The sequence below is a fragment of the Sorex fumeus genome, unplaced genomic scaffold (genome assembly GCF_029834395.1).
Source record: "Sorex fumeus unplaced genomic scaffold, SorFum_2.1 ptg000001l, whole genome shotgun sequence".
Taxonomy (NCBI): Eukaryota; Metazoa; Chordata; class Mammalia; order Eulipotyphla; family Soricidae; genus Sorex; species Sorex fumeus.
Genome location: NW_026606058.1, coordinates 2,003,826 through 2,021,139, shown reverse-complemented (window position 1 = coordinate 2,021,139; position 17,314 = coordinate 2,003,826). Strand labels below are relative to the sequence as shown.

Below are 17,314 nucleotides of genomic sequence, written 5' to 3'. Positions count from 1 at the left end.
AACAGATCTTTAAGATACAAAGTGTAAGATACAAGATCTGTTAAAATGATTCACCTCACATATTCACCTTGGAAATTCAGTGTAGGGTTTTGAGAAGCTGTGAATATATGAATGTTCCCAGTTGTTTGGAAAAATGAACATTTGTAATTTTTAAGAAATTTTGTAACCCGGCAAGCAAAATTCTAAGCTTCTTAATATCATTCAGTTCTTTGTCCTCATTAGTACATGTAGATTTTTATGTGGTTCATTATTGCTCTGTTATTTGTCTCTTTTTATCCTGATGGTGGTTTTATAAAATGTGTCATTTGGGGGGCCAGAGAGATAGTACAGCGGTCAAGGCACTTGCCTTGCATGCGTCAACCCGGTTCAACCCCTGGCACCACCTACTGCCCTCAGAGCACTGCCAGAAGTGATTCCCTAAGCACAGAGCCAGGAGTAAATGTACCCCGAGCACTGCCAGATATGGTCCAAACACCCCTCCACTTCCATTGTCATTTTGATAGTTTCTCAGCCCATTAGTGTCATGCTTTGATATATGGAGATTTAAAAATCTGTTCCTATGTTTCAGTGGAATCGGGTAGTGATTGACTGAACTTGAAGTAGCTTTAGTTGTCCTGGCTCTTTACATAGTACCTCAGGTTTCCAGAGAAATGTCATGGCAGTCTATGTGGGCTTATTTCTTGTGTGTTTTTTGTTTGTTTTTAAATTACAGTTCAGCCAACCCGGTTACAGTACTATAAACATTTATGCTCCCGGTTTTTAAAGTTAGTGCACCTCCATTCACCATCAGCATGGTGCCAAAGCTCCTTCTCCACTGCCCTCTCTCACTTCTTCCTCTGGGGAGAGAGAGTGGGAACTGGGAACCCAGTAGTCTTTTGCCTCTGGCAGGGAAATGAGAAAGTGACCGAATAGAAATGAGCTACTTTAGTATCAAAGCAGTTATGGGACCTGTGGAAGAAGCCTAACTGTTGATGGTATTTATGTAGTTTCTCTAGTATAATCTGGCTTATTATTTTGTCTTAAGATGAGCGCATGCATGCCTCTCTTTGTGATTGTATTTGCCGTCATTTGTTTGAGAGTCTCATGACTTACTCTTAAATTTTTTTTGAATTTACAAATGCATATGTAAATATAGTTTTTATATTGAAAATATGTCAGAATGTTATTACTTGTTTTTTGGTTTCTTGTTCAAATTATATCGTCTTGGTCTCTCTGTCGATTTGATTGTCAGGATGGTGCTCAGATCATGTTAACTTCTTTCATGTTACCTTTGTGAGTCACTTTACCTTTTTTCCTAACAGATGACTTTGTAGTGTTACAGGCAGGATTCCTGTTCCTACGTTCATTTTTCCTTCTCTTCTTTGCATCTATTTTCTTCTGTTTCTTTTTCTCTCCCCCGCGCCTCTTTCCATTCTTCCCTGCCTTCCCTCCTTCCATCTTCCTTCTTTATATTTTAATTTTAGCTTAGTTCATGAATTCTGTTTTTAGGTCGGATGATGAGCAGAGCTCAGCGGATAAAGAGAGACTCGCCAGGTAGGAGAACGTGCCTGTAGCATGGTGAAGCGGATGCGGCTGCTTGTTCTGTTCTTTCTTCCCATCGCCTGATTCTCCTCCCCCTTCATGTTTTTGCTTATTGGTGGCAATAGAGAGCAGTAGTGCTTACAAGTTTATATATAATGGATATATTGGCCCCCCTGCCCAGAAAGTAGAGAGGTTGAGGGAATATTAGGAATTAAAAAAATTGCTATTACTTTAAAATTTGTCTCTGTTCCTCTTTTTAAGAGCATGGTTTCAGAGTGAAACCTTCTCGGGTCAGCTCACCTGTGCCAGTTGGTGCCTTAGCAGGAAGAGATGCTTTTCTTCTTTACTGTTTCTTTTTCATTCTGTTGCCAGAGATTTAACCTAAGATGCATACATCCCAGGCACTTGGTTAACCACCGGGCCCTACCCTGGCCCAGAAGCACTCTCTTGCCAGAAACCATGTCTCTTTGCAGTCATCCTGGCCTCCCCTTGCAGCCCAGGGCACATCTGTAAGGTCTGCTCTTGTTCCTAGGCTGCATTGCTCCAGCACACGAGCACTTGGTGATTGGGTCTTGCATTTGTTTATTTATTTATTTGTTTGTTTAGTCTGTTCTGTGGCCACACTCAGCAATACTCAGAGATTACTCCTGGCTCTGCATTCAGAAATCACTTCACTCCTGGTGGGGCGGGCCCGGGGAACCATATGGGATGCTGGAGATCAAACCTGGGTTGGCTGTGTGCAAGGCAAGTGCCCTCCCTGCTACATTAATCCCTTAAACAGTCTTGTGCTGTTTTATTCTGTTTGTTTTTGTTTTTGTTTTTTTGGACCACACCCGGCAGTGCTCAGGGTTAACTCCTGGCTCTGCACTCAGGACTCCTTCCAGGTGGTGCTCCGGGGACCATATGGGATACTGAGGATTGAACCTGTGTTGGCGGGTCATGTAGGGCAGGCATCTTACCCATTGTCCTGTCTCTCGTGTCCTGGTATTGTTTGTTTTTTCTTTCTTTTTTGTCTTTTGGGTCACTCCTGGCGATGCTTAGGGGTTACTCCTGGCTCTGCACTCAGGAATACTCCTGACGGTGCTCGGGGCATCCTACGGAATTCTGGGAATTGAACCCGGATTGGCCACGTGCAAGGCAAATGCCCTACCTGTTGTCCTATTGCTCCAGCCCGTGGTCTTTCTTTTTTTCCCCCTTTCTGGATCATACTTGGCGGTGCACAGGGGTAACTCCTGGCTCTGCACTCAGGAATTACTACTGGTGATGCTTAGGAGACCATATGGAATGCTGGGAATTGAACCCGGATCGGCCACGTGCAAGGCAAATGTCCTACCTGCTGTGCTGTCATTCCAGCCCCTGGGTCCTGTTTTTTAAAAGTGGTTTTAGTACAGTTTTAACCTTTCCCAGCCTTGTCTATATCATGTGGCGCCCTCTCCTACCACTGGTTCTTCTAGTCTCATGCTCTGACAACCTCCCACCCCCATCCCAGCCGCCATTTGCAGTTTTAAACTGTGACCCCCTGTGGAATATCCTGGGGGCCTAGGTGGGCCCTGGTTAAGAAACACAGTTTTAGCATCCTTAATGAAAACTTGTCTCCTAGACGTAGTGTCAGGAGACTGACCCTAAGAAGCTGACTGAGCAGCAGGGATCTTACAGCAGAGTAGGCCATGCGGTGATGACCTTGTGTCGTTTGGACAGAAGGCTCGAGCAGGCCTTCCAACACTGGCCACTGACTGCACAGCCATGCACTGCTGGGAGCACTGGAAATTTAGGTGCAGTTAAATTTGAATTAATTCTTGGTCTTCCATGTTCACAAACTTTGACTTTTGACAATCTTGGTGACCTCACTTTGAGTTAAGTTACCCTACAGGGGGTCACAGCCCACAGTTTAAGAAGCTTGGCTTTAAAGCAATAGTTTTCAACTTTTCACGCTTGCAGACTGGTGAAACTAGGAAAAACAGTCAGGCACAAAACCCATTATTTGTAAAAAGCGTATTTATCTGTCAGCATCTCTACTAGCGTTGCTACATCACCCGTGTGTACTGTGTGCTAAGCGATAATATATTTTCATGGGCTGGCAGGAACTTTCTGCAGACTGCGTTGACCTGCTCCTGAGTTCTCCTGTAATGTAGGAATACTAAACACGAACTGTCAGGCACCAGTTTTTTTTTTTTCCTTTTGGTCTCTGTGACTTGGAACGATCATGGGATCGTTGATACGACCATTGCTTTTGTAAAAAAAGTTTTTTATTTTAGTTTTTATTAAATCGCCATGAGATTCACAGTTACAAAGTTGTTCCTGATTGGGTTTCAGTCATTGTAGCCCACATTGCTTTTGCAGTCCAGCCTGTCTTTTCTCTCATCATCTTTTCAGGGGGGTCCCCAGCTTTCCTGCTGTCTGTCTCATCTCATGCCTTGTACTCTTTCACGCTTCACAAAGCTTGGAGAAGTCGCTTACCAACTACTTTTTATTTACTTAAAGAAAATTATTATTTAAGTAAATAAATGCACTCAGCTGTGCTCAGGGCTTGCTCGTTCCTGGGTCACTCCTGGAGGGACTCTGAGAATCATATGTAGCGGTGGAAATTAAACCTGGCTCCGCTGTGTAAAGGCAGACACCTTACCTGCAGTACTATTTCTGTGGCCCATATTTTTATTGTTGTTGTTGACAAATCCTTTATTATTGAGAGAGTGCCTCAAATCAGTTGATGTAGGGTTTAGTGCAGAAATCGAAAACGGTTAAACCTTGAAAGTGTGTGACTAAAAACAGTTTTAAACGCTTGGAACACACAATCTGATGGCATTCGTTGTCCACAAACAATATGCCATACACACATACGTACGAACAGAAACAGTGCCTACGGGTAAAAGGTAAACACGCAGACCCTCCAGGCAGAGGGGGATCTGTGGCGCCCCTGGATGTCTCTCTACGTCCGCCCGAGAGGGCAGGGTTGAGGCCCCCCGAGCCATGCCTGTGAGCCACGTAGAGGCAGCTCACGACCCCAGGGGAGACCCGAGCAAGGCTGGCAGGAGAGACGGGGCGCCTGTGTCCTGAGGGGTGGTTGAGTGCAGGGAGGGCGGTCAGGGTGGGGGCAGACAAAGCAGGCACCCCAAAACCACGCTGGGGCTCACGTGTGGGCACCAAGCTGAAACCCAGGAGACGAGACGGTGAGCGAGGAAGACCTCATCCGAGGAGAGCCAGACCCCGCATTTCGGGTGGCCACAGGGCAGATGACCCGCCCCGAGCTGGGCCCTACGTGCTCTGTGGAGGTCTGTCGTGAGGGGCCCCCACCCCATTAGCAAGAATCGTACTTAACACAGCAAAACAAGCCAGCACAACACACAGGCCCACAGCCAGTGCTGCCGGGCAGGTGGCGGCTTCTAGACTGTGCGCAGCCAGACGGAAGGAGGAAAGCAACGCGACAGAGACACAAAGGCCCCAGGGAGGGGAGCGCCCGCCAAGGACCCACTGTGACACTGAACGGCAGACGCGCCACCGTTAGATTCTTCCTTCTCGAGGTAGAAGTCCCAGGGTGCGGCACAAGCAACGCTCCTATTCCCACCCCGCTGCAGAGGTGCCCAAGAAAGGCCGAGAAAGGGGCCTGAGAAAGGGGCTGGACAAGCAGCCCCTCAGCCCGATTCACAGGGCGCCTCAGGCAGGCTACATGCCGACTAGAAACAGGGAAATGTGACAGGGCACATAAAAATGACCCCCCCACCCCGGCCCAAACTAACATGGTACTTGGCTAGAGAACAAACGCAAATAACGGGTGGTGCCCGCACTTGGTTTGCCAATGCTGAAGCCATTTTCTACAGAACCGTAAGAGAAGAGCGTGGAGCAGCGGGGAGGGCTGTCAGCTCGGCTTCATGGGCGCGGGGGTGTTGGCCGATGCCTGCTCAGGTGGACCAGGGAGCCCTGCGGGTGTCGGGGGCTGCTGCTGCCGGACGCCCACCACCTCTAGCCCCTGCTGCCGTGCCGCGTCTTGCTGAGGTGCTTCTGCACCAGAGCGTTCTTCCGCTGCAGCTCGTTCCTCAGCTCTGACGCGTCCTCTTGGATGACCTGCTCCGGTTTCTGCACAGAGAGCTGCGACCTCTCCTGCAGGAAGACACACTCTGTCTGCCTGGCGATAGCCAAGAACTTCTGCATACACCGATCCACACCTGTTCGAATTTCTTCCTGATCGGTGCCGCTCACATAGTCCTGGCTCAAAGGGAAGCAAGGCAGGCCTTGAATGTAGACTCCAGCTCACCCACCAGCGGACTGTTGGAGGTACAAGGGGTGCCTCTGGCGTCCTGAAGGAGGGAAGCCCGCCCAGGGAGTCAGGCTGCTGCCCAGTGGAGCCACCGTGTTTGAAAGGGCGGCCTGTGACACATATTGAGGGCATTATTTTTGCTGAGGGGAAGGTGGGGAAGGGAACTGTGTTTGAGCACACCTGTCTGTGCTCAGGGCTTACTCCTGGCTCTGTAATCAGGAATCACTCATGGCATTTCTTGGACTTACTAACTTATTTTTTGGGGGGTGGCGGTGGAGGGGGTGTCACATTTGGCGGTGTTCTGGGCTTATTCGTACCTCCGTACTCAGGGATCGCTCCTGGTAGGACTTGGGGAACCATATATGGTGCTGAGAATTAGGCATGGGTCAGTTTTGTACAAGGCAGGTAGGTGCCCCACCTGCTGTGCTATTGCTCTTGCCCCACTATTTTGTTTTATTACCAGGCTCTGTTCAGGGCTTGCTCCTGGCTCTGAACTCAGGGATTACTCCTGGCAGGGCTTGGGGGACCAGGGATAGAACCCAGGTAGACCATGGTCAAGGCAAGTGCCTTACCTGCTATTCTGTCTCGCCAGCCTCCCACTAACTTCTCAGAAAAAAGATTTGGTTTTATTCTTTTTATTCTGACGGAAAACTTTTGTTCAAATAGGATCCTTAAGTGATACGCAAAGAAAATTAAAACTGAAGTAGAAACAGAAATGTAACATGTTGTTTAGTCACTCCTCGAAGCAGCCCAGTGCGGATCCGTTGGACTTTTCAAAAATCCAAAAGCTACTAGAGTATTACTGCTATTTTGATTTTGGTGGGGAGCCTCCCAGGTGGCGCCAAGGAGGCCTGGGAACCTATTGGTGATTTTTGGCCAGCCTTGGCTAACTGTGCTGGTGGTTCAGTGCGAGGGTCTGAGAAGGCAATGCTGCTCGGGTCCTGTGGTCCAGGCATACCCAGACCCTGCTTGGTGCCTCTAGGGTCACACTCTGGTATTCTTGGTGGCATTTAGTGCTGTACCTTGCAGTGCTTGGGGGACATGTGCCAAGAATAAAACCTAGATTGACTGAAGGCTGGACATGCAGACCTCCTGCCCCCTAGATTATTATTTTTTAAAAACTGATACTACTCAATCTTGACTTTTGAGGGTGTCATTATTGAAGGGATGTGACTCACTTTGTTCCAAACTGCGTGCCCATAAGGGATCTTTGGTCAAGGATACTCTGTGCCTCACTTTACTGACACACCCACACAGAAAAGGTATGACTGTGCAAGGAGGAGACAAATGAGACTCTTACGCCTTCCATTTCGGCCTTCCCGTGTTTAGAATCCAAAAGAAGCGAAGACCTGACAATATAGTATGCAAGGAAATTTATGCTTCCAATTCTTGTATCAACTATTGGGCAATTTGTGTTAGAATTAAACATTGCTCATTTTATATTTTTTACCTTTTAAAAAGTTGAATTAGTAAAGAAGGAATCAGCCAGATTGTTTCTTAGTAATTTTAGTGAACAGAGTTGGTTTTTGACCTTTGCTGGAGATCATAAAACATGTGGTTGTCAGGATCACTGCACCAGGTGACTTAAGCTCAAGGCTTCATGCTTGCCTTCAGTACTTTTTAAGCGACTAAACCATCTTCTGGGCCCTTTTTGGCCAGGGGTCTCCGTACAAGCAGAGCCTTCAGGGTTGCTTGGTGCATGTTGGTAGGCTGGTGGCATCAGGCTTTGAACTTCTAGCATGGAGCTGTTCAGGTAAGTGCTTTTGCACTAAGCCACCTTCCCGCCTTCTGAAAGGGTGTGTGTGCGTGCGTGCGTGCGTGCGTGTGTGTGTGTGTGTGTGTGTGTGTGTGTTCTCGTGTGCATCTGTGTGTGTATTGGGCAATACCTGGCAGTACTGAGGGCCTAGTACCTGGCTTTGATTCCCCAAATTAACATATTACAAGACTCATTTCACAACATTTCTGATATGTAAAAAATCATAGCGAAAAATATATAAATATGTGCCTCTCGGAGAGCCCGACGAGCTACCGAGAATGTCCTGCCTGCACGGGCAAAGCCTGGCAAACTCCCCATGGCGTATTCGATATACCAAATACAGTAATGACAACAGGTCTCATTTCCCTGACCCTAAAAGAGCCTTCAATTGCTGGGAAAAGATGAGTAAGAAGAGGTTGCTAAAATCTCAGGACTGGGAGGAATAGAGACGTTACTGGTGCCCACTCGAGTAATTCGACGATCAACGGGATGATAGTGATACAGTGATTTCACAATACATTTTTGGTTGTTGTTGTTCTAAGGAAGTGATAATGTGCATAGGAAGTAGTTTCTAGGAAATACAGGGAGTATCTGGAATTGGCTTGTTCTCATTCTGCCTTTTGAATTTCTACTTTGTGCTTGCTCTGCATGAGAAGCTTGGTAACCTACTCTAATTTCCGAGACTTGTGTCCTTAAGCCTTCATATGACGGTTCTTCCAGCACCTCCATTGGCATCCATGTTCCTCTTCCTGTTCCCAAACAGCCAGATGTGACCACCTGGATGGGGCTTTTCCTCTTTTTCCATGCAGGGAAAATCATAGTGAGATTGAACGCCGGCGACGGAATAAGATGACAGCCTACATCACAGAACTGTCAGACATGGTGCCCACCTGCAGTGCCCTGGCTCGCAAACCAGACAAGCTGACCATCTTACGCATGGCAGTTTCCCACATGAAGTCCTTGCGAGGAACTGGCAACACATCCACCGATGGCACCTATAAGCCATCTTTCCTCACTGATCAGGTCTCTGGCGTGCACAGCTCTGAGGCAGTCTGGAATTTATTGAACATTCTTACTATTGGGGGTAGAGAACCATGATCCCGAGTACGCATTATATTGAAGACCCTGGAACTGAGTCTAGATTTCAACTTCCACAGAAATTCTCAGGCGGTGGGAAAATAAATTTTGATCTTTGGCCATAACATTTACCAGAATTAGAACAGAAACAGAAAAGACTTGTGGAGCTAATTTATAGTTAAAGGTATTTATACGTGTTTTAGGAACGTGTGTGTGTGTGTGTGTATTTATGCATATATATGCTTACATGTACCTTAGCACGTCCCAGGAATAGTTGTACATGGTCAGGAAGAGTGGAATCACTGGAGAGATGATTGTAGCCATGAAAATAGCCCCATTTGTTGACTTTAGGGTTCCAGAAGAGGAAAGGAGATTTTCTTCCCCAGGACAGGACCCCTGCGAAGGACCTCACACTCTCATAGTCCCATGAACTCAGCATCGAGTTGGAATCTTGCTAGGAAGAGACACTCGGGATACTTCATATATCATAGGGAGCACACATAACTTCCTAACTCTAGTCGCCTATCCTGTCAGTAACACACGATACTAGTTGTGGGGGCTGGAGTAACAGCACAGCGAGTAGGGCGTCTACCTTGCACGCGGCCGAGCCGGGTTTGATTCCCAGCATTCCATACAATCCCCGGAGCACTGCCAGGAGTAACCCTCGTGCATTGCCGGGTGTGACCCAAAAAGCAAAACAACAACAACAACAAAAACCCTAGTTGTGATAATAAGAATTAAATTACAGCTGGAATGGTGGCAGGGCAAAAGACACCAAAAGCCTTCCTGGAGCCAGCATGTGAAAATTTACACAATTAGTTTGAAACAAAAAATCTGGTTGATACAGCTTTGACTGGGGGAAAAGAGCAACACCCAGCTGGTTCCCCCAGAGAGCTCACAGGCAGTCGGGGTGGTGCGAAGGTGAATTGAAAAGACCCACCTCCAGACTGCAAAAACCACACGGAAAGCTTGTAAGTAAGTGGAGAAGCCCTGACGACTCACCCAGTAATAAGGAGCAGGATAAGCTCTCTGATGAGGACTTGTAGAGAGGAAATGTTGAGGGCATTTGATGAGTTCAAAGAAACATTGGAACAGACTATCAATAAAACACACAGGGCTATGAGAGCAGACATCAGAAGAGGAGACAAGAAATAAAAATCCATTTCTTGAAATACCTTCCAATTCTAGAGGTAAAAGAAGACTGACTAGCAGTTGTTGGATGTGGAATATTATTTGATGTATGATAAGAAAAATAGTGAGAGCAAAACTTATTTTCAACCTTTTAAGAAGTCAGCCTAAGTAGGAATGTGTATAAAGGGAAGGTATCTAAATAAAAGCTGTTGGGGGGCCGGAGCGATAGTACAGCGGGTAGGGCGTTTGCCTTGCACGTGGCCACCCCGAGTTCGATTCCCAGCATCCTGTATGGTCTCCCCAGCACTGCCAGGAGTAATTCCTGAGTGCAGAGCCAGGAGTAACCCCTGAGCATTGTTGGGTCTGACCCAAAAAGCAAAAAGGAAAAAAAGAAAAGCGAATGGGAAAATGCATAGAGAGAAATACTTTTTACAGTAAAACTTCAGGGCTGGGGAAATTTCACAAATCCCTGACTACCTACCCCACTGGGCTTTCCTGCTCTGTTCCCTTCCCCCTTTTAAGAAAGTTAGGCAAATGTAGGGGGGTAGGTGGGTTTCATTTCATAGTAGGGAGGAATGGATATTTATCAGAAAGAACAGAATATGAGTGGAAAAAAAGAACTTAGGGCTAAAACCTCGCAAATGATGACACCGAAAGAGGGAACCTGACGTGTAAAAAGGATGTTGAGAAAGTGAGCGGAAAGAGAGTGGTCACGGGAATTTGGGGAGGAGCAGCTCTATCAGATTCTACAGAGGGCCTCAGTCAAGCTATGTAGATCTTTTTTTAATGTGGCTTTTTGGATCACACCCAGCAATGCTCGGGGGTTATTCCAGGCTCTGCTGTCAGGAATCACACCTGCAAGTGCTGGGGGACCATACGGGATGTCAGGGATCGAACCTAGGTCGGGCATGTGCAAGGCAAATGCCCTACCCACCGTGCTATCTCGCTGGCCCCAAGTTATGTAGATCTAAGAGAGGTAGCTTGAGCTGTCAGTTTGAAACTTAATTTCTACATTATAGTAGTTTTGAGTGAAGACTGCAGTGGAGTTGAGAAATTCTGTAAGAGAATAGAACCAATTAATATAATACTGCTCTTAATATAAGCTTGGCAAGGAAAAACGTAAGAATTAGGTTGAGGAAGATTAATCCATATTTGAGAAAATCTGACATGTTGCTAGTGAAAGAAAGTGAAAATAGGGGCCTGAGAGATAGTATAAGGGTAAGGCACTTGTCGCGTTTGTGGCTGTAACCCTGGTTCAAATCCTGGCGCTGTATTTTGGTCCCCCGAGCACTGGCTGGTATGGCCCCTGAGTACTGGTGCGTATTCAGCACCCTCACAGTTCTGCCCCCATCCTCCTCCCTCCGCAAAAAGAAGAGAGAAAATACTTAAGAATGAGTTCTAAAAAGAAACTAGATGGATTGGTCAAGAACTTTGTCGTTAGTGGTCTGGCCTTTTTTTTTTTTTTTTTTACCCTTTTTGGGTCGCACCTCGCAATGCCCCAGAGTTCCTCCTGGCTCTGCACTCAGGAATTGCCCCTGGCGGTGCTCTGGGGACCATACGGGATGCTGGGAATCCAACCCAGGTTGGCCATGTGCAAGGTAGATGCCCTGCCTGCTGTGCTATTGTTCCAGCCCGTTAGTGGTCTTTTCAGCTTTGTCTTGAGATAAAGAGGAGGAGGAGAGATAAAGAAGAGACAGGAAAAGTTTATGACAGAATGATCTTGTCATTGAAGGCCACTTTGTTCAGTACGGAGAGCCACGGATCAGGCAGGAACCAGCAGCTCCCTAAGGACCTATATTCATGGCCTCCAGCACCATCTGCCTTTTCGTGAATAATACAGTTGATTTCGGAGAGTTCAGCATTAAACTTCTGTTTCCTTTCCTTGGACAGGAACTGAAACATTTGATCCTGGAGGCAGCAGATGGCTTTTTGTTTATTGTTTCATGTGAGACAGGGAGGGTTGTTTATGTCTCTGATTCCGTCACCCCTGTCTTGAACCAGCCACAGTCTGAGTGGTTTGGCAGCACACTCTATGATCAGGTGCACCCGGATGACGTGGACAAACTTCGTGAACAGCTTTCCACTTCGGAAAATGCCCTGACAGGTATGGATTTTATGGTAAGAGATAAATAAGAATAGCCTGCTTTGGTTTTATCCTTTTCCCTGAAGTAAACAAAAAGTATTTTAGCTCTTTATTTATTTACTTATTTTTATGTAGGAGTACTGCTATTTAGTCAGCCACTGATTAGGCTGATTGAATTTTGCATGAACTCCACCTTACTTTTCTTTTTTCCCCATTTTTTTTTATAATTTTATTTATTGAGCACCGTGAGAGTAGTTACAAAGCTTTCAGGTTATAAGTCTCGGTCATACAATGAAACACCCGTCCCTTCACCAGTGCCCATTCTCCACCACCAAAACCCCCAGTATACGCCCATCCCACACCCTCCCCTTACCTGTGGGGCAGATGATTTCCAAATCACTCTCTCTCTACTTTGATCACATTCAACATTTCGACACCACACGAACCATTATTATTTGGGATTTTACCCCAACACTCAGATCCGCCAAAAAGGCAACAGTAGACAATTTGTTTTCTATTGCTGGTCATGAATAACATATGATGTCACGCAGTTGCAGTTGTGGCAGCGCAGTTTTGAAATTCTGAAATTTTAACAATTAAATCTGGAGAGATTTCCTGCCAAAACCTGCTAGGTTCCAAGGTCTGTTCCCGAGTCTCTGGGATCATGGCCATTAAGCAGCTTGATCAGGAGCCAGAGAGGTCGTTCATCGGCAGTGACTCGCAGTCTTGTTGGGGTGGGGAGGAAAGGGCCGGCTCCACCCCATCCCATGAGTTCCCGCGTGTCTTGTCACTGTGGGCCCAAATCTCACTGTCCAGTGGCCTCTGAAAGATGGTGGCCACCAGGCCGCCAAGGGGGAGCAGGCGGAGGGATAGCGCCCTTTCTCCCCTGGGGTGGCCCGGTGACAGTAACCTACTGCGTAGCCCACATGCATTTCCGCCAAAAGCCGTTGGGTTTTGAGATTTGTTTCTCAGTCTCTGGGATCATGGCCATTAAGCAGCTTGATCAGGAGCCAGAGAGGCCGTTTGTGGGCGGCAACTCAGGGTCTCCTTGGGGCGGGGAGGAAAGGGCTGCTTCCACCCCTGTTCCGTGAGGCCCTGTATGTCTCATCACTGCGGGCCCAAACCTCACTGTCCAGTGGCCTCTGGAAGATGGTGGCCACCGGGCCGCCAAGGGGGAGCAGGCAGAGGGACAGCACCCTTTCCCCCCTGGGGTGGCCCGGTGACAGTAACCTACTGCGTGGTCCAGATGCATTTCTGCCAAAAGCCGTTGGGTTTTGAGATTTGTTTCGGAGTCCCTGGGCTCATGGCCGTTAAGCAGCTTGATCAGGAGCCAGAGAGGCCATTCGTGGGTGATGACTTGGGGTCTCGTTGGGGTGGGGAGGACAAGCCCAGCTCCACCCCCATCCCATGAGGCCCCATGTGTCTGTCACTGTGGGCCCAAACCTGACTGTCCAGTGACCTCTGGAGGATGACGGCCACCGGGCCACCAGGGGGAACAGGCCAAGGCACAAAACCTATTCCCACCTGGGGTGGCCCAGCACCGGTAGCCTACTGCAGGGACCAGATGCATTTCTGCCAAAAGCTGTTGGGTTTCGAGATTTGTTTCTGAGTCTCCGGGATTATGGCCAGTTCGATCAGGAACCAGAGAGGCCATGGCTCCAACTGGATAGCTGAGCCGGAGGTGGTTTGTGGGTGTGTCTCCCACATACCTAACTTTTGGTCGTTTACTTTCTTGGTAAACTTTGCCCCAAGTTTTTGGGGTCTGGCCAAAGGCACAGTAGCAATTTTGGGGTATCTGGAAGTCTGAAGGTGCCATGAGGCTGCTGATACACTTGCCTCACAGGTACAGATTGACCTGCTGGTGGCACGATACCTCCTTAGTTCTTTAAATTGGAGTTTTTCCTTAGAAGTATTTTATTGGCCAGGTCAGCCGTAGGGCACTCACCTGGTGTATTTGAGGCCTGGGTTTTCATCTTAAGCATTGGGAAGAAGAAGGAAAAAAAGTTTCATTAGTGACAGTGTTTGTATAGAAGTTTGCTTTTATCTTCATATAAATATAAGTAAAATACTTACATTAAAAGTACGGGAGAGGGAGAAGGAAAGGGTGAGGGAGGGGGAGAGGGAGAGGAAGATAGCCTGCCATGGAGGCAGACTGGGGGCTGGGGGGTGACGGGAAGGAGCCCGGGGACCCTGTGCTGGGAAATGTGCAGTGGTGGGGGGACAGGTGTTGGAAAACGTATGACCGAAATCCAATCACAAATAGCTTTGTAAGGGTCTCTCACAGCGATTCAACAACAAAAAGTTAAATTTAAAAAAATTTACAATAAAAGTACTCTTAAGTCCTTTTGCCAGAGTTTGGCTAATGGAAACAAGTTTTATCTGCTGCCAAGTAACTCTGAGAAAAATGTGTATGTGGAAGCAGATCAAAACTGGTAGTTAAGGGCTGTGGAGACAATGGGGACCTGGCCCGTGCTTTGCTGTGGGAGCCCTGCTTGAAGCAGCCCAGGTGTGGCCTCCTTCCAAAAAGAACATTTTTAATAAAAACTTGCTTCCTAGAGTGAAATGCAAGAAAGTCCATTATGATCTTTCATTGTTTATATTTAGTTCTCTACCCATTATGTTTTGTTTTGTTTCCTGTTTTTGGTCCATAAGCCCAGGATTACTCTGGACTCAGTGCCAGGAAATGGTGGTCCAGCATGCAGAGTGTGCATGCCAGCCTCTTGGACATCTCATTGCACTACCCTCTCTCACGTATTTCGTTTGGGTTTGGGGCCACATCCAGCAGTGCTTGGTGCAGGGTTGCTCCTCGGGACTCCTAGAGATCAGACTTGTGCTTCCATCATGTGAAATGTGCTCCAGCACACGGAGGCCTCTCCCTCCTGCATTTTAGTGGATTTCATTTTCTAGTTTGGTTCACATTTTCTTGTTAATTTCCTAGTTTATTTCTAGTCATTTTCTAAAGTGGAAAAAAGTCCTTTGACTTGAGACAGTTGTGTGTTTCTTCGCCCTCTCCCTTTTCTTATTTTTTTTTTGGGGGGGCCATACCCAGCACTGCTCATTGCTCAGGCCGCTGTACTCAGGATCACTCCTTGTGAACCGTATGGGGTACTGGGGATTGAACCTGGGTCGGTCGAGTGCAAGGCAAGTGCCCTGGCATGCTGTACTGTCTCCAGCCCCCAGATATGTGGTTTCTACAACAGAGAAGTTTTTGTTTTGTTAGAATCATGACAGTGTGTGTAAAAATAATGCTGATTCTACTTTCTGCACCTATGTTTTCTTGTGCAAGGCAGTTTACAATGCTGCCTTTGAACTTAGTAAAATTGATGGCAAGTTATGTATTTTAGGTTTAAAAAAATTGCAGCATGTATAGGATACTCATTTCCTCCAGTATCTTCCCCCATTCCCTCCCCACAAGATTGATCCAGACTGCTCTTCACCCCCTTCAGGGCGTATCCTTGATCTGAAGACCGGAACAGTGAAAAAGGAAGGTCAGCAGTCTTCCATGAGGATGTGCATGGGCTCACGGAGGTCCTTCATTTGCCGAATGAGGTGAGTGTCAGGTTGGGGATAGTGATTTGATGTAGAAAGTATTAAGAGTTGAGGGTTACTCTCTTTTTTTATTTTTGGGGCCACACTGGCAGTGCTCAGGGCTTACTCTTATCTCAGGGATCACTCCTGGCAGTGCTCAGGGAACTATATGGGATGCTGGGGATCGAACCCTAGTTGGCTTCGTGCAAGACAAATGTCCTACCCACTCTACTAGCGCTTCAGCCCTGAGGCTTCTGACTTCTGGTCAGAGGAATTAAACTTGAATCTGAACTTCATTTGGGTTAAACTTAACTCTCAAGACCCATGTGGGTTATAATTCAGAAAACTGTTTGATAAGAGAAATAATATTAACTAAAATCCTTCTATGCCACAGGATTCGAATAGGTACTCTATGTCTGATAACATTTCCTAGAACTTCATAGTTTAAAAGCATACTTAAAGAAATTAGCTTATCAGAAGGCTGGAACAGTAGTTCAGTGGATAGTATCCTGTATTGCCTTCACCCTCTCTGCACCACCAGGAGTAAATTCCTGATGCAGAGCTAGGAGTAACCCCTGAGTTTTTGGGTGTGGTCCCAAAACATATAAATATCAGGAATTAATTGATAATGTCTGATAGAAGATTTTGCTATAAATCATAGCATTTTGACTCCAAGATTTATTTTTTTCCCATTACATCATGAGACAACTTCCATGTACTTAGACTATTTCTACATTTTGGGGGGGTAGAAATTTATTGTACTTTTTAAAAATTTTAGTGTATGAATTATATGCTATACAGTTTAGGATTCTAAAATATCTTACACGGATAGAAAGAACATCTCTTAAAGTCATAAAGCCATAAACACATATAATGAAAATAGCTTTGCAGTTAGAAGATGCTAATTAGAAATAATGAATAGGATATTGAAAATTTCCTGGGGAAATTACAAAATTGTGTGTTATGTTGGTTTAGTGATAACTTCTACATCCAGGCTGCTGGATTTGCTAACTGACTATATTACTATATTCTGAGATAATGAACAGATAAAATAGACTACATTAATTTTAAAAATACATTAAAAAGTTAAATTGTATTTCAAATAAGAAATTCAAGAGTTACATTAATTACCAAAGTTACTTTGAGATTTAGAAGAATAAATCTATGTAAAAATATTGAGGAAGTGCATAATATTAAATATCATACAAATTTTATGTTAAAAAAAAGAATGGGAAAATAGGAGGTGTCCATATTCTAGGAGGGAATGTCCTAGTACGCGAATAGAGCTAATGCGGAGACATTGGTAGGAGCAAGATAAATAATGAAATGTAGCAGATGAGTTGAGGAGCAAGAAAACATGACTCTTGGCCTCTAGCTTTACTGGAATACTGCCACTCCCGGCTGTTGTCTTTGGCTGCTTCAGTGCCTAATAGCATTGTTGACCAGTTGCACCAAACGTGTGGTCTAGGAAGCTGAAAATGTTTACTACCTGGAGGGGCTACGAAGTGAGCCCCAAGGGCTGGTGTGAATGTATGCTGGAGGCTGAACGAGCACCCCTGAACACAGCGGTAGTGATCCCCAGCACTGAGCCCAGGGTTGCCCTTGGGTGGCTTGACGTTCTTGGGTGTAGCCCAAAACAACAATAAAAAATTTATCTCTGGTTCTTCATAGGAAAGGAATACAGGAATCTGTGCACTTGAAGGGCATGTTGAACTTCTTAATTTCTGTTTGTAGACCGTGTCTAGAAATACCGAAGATGACTTCATTATTCTTCCTGTTTATGGTCTGTGTCTATATGTAGTCAGAGCCTGTCAGTGGCCTTTATGGAGGCAAAGTTTGTTGTTTAATTGCTTTTAATCTTTATTGATTCATTGAAACAGGTGTGGCAATAGCTCTGTGGACCCCATCTCCGTGAACAGACTGAGCTTTGTGAGGAACAGATGCAGGTAAGATTCCCTAGCACTAG

General features: G+C 46.2%; 1 protein-coding gene and 1 pseudogene across 7 annotated transcripts in view; one reads left to right on the top strand and one right to left on the bottom strand.

Annotated features, from left to right (window-relative positions):
- Positions 1–17,314, top strand: part of ARNT (aryl hydrocarbon receptor nuclear translocator) — an 85,466-nt gene that overhangs the window by 44,730 nt on the left and 23,422 nt on the right. For 4 of the 7 annotated variants that reach the window (XM_056131464.1, XM_056129640.1, XM_056130832.1 and 1 more), the window contains exons 5-9: positions 1,489–1,533; positions 8,339–8,552; positions 11,628–11,841; positions 15,267–15,369; positions 17,229–17,294. In XM_056131464.1, the coding sequence (XP_055987439.1) occupies positions 1,489–1,533; positions 8,339–8,552; positions 11,628–11,841; positions 15,267–15,369; positions 17,229–17,294 (642 nt within the window). Of the gene's footprint in view, positions 1–1,463; positions 1,534–8,338; positions 8,553–11,627; positions 11,842–15,266; positions 15,370–17,228; positions 17,295–17,314 lie in introns of all 7 variants that reach the window. The other 3 variants (XM_056132202.1, XM_056130236.1, XM_056132881.1) reach the window with 2 other exon arrangements.
- LOC130021830 (mediator of RNA polymerase II transcription subunit 28-like) lies at positions 5,375–5,834 on the bottom strand (annotated as a pseudogene).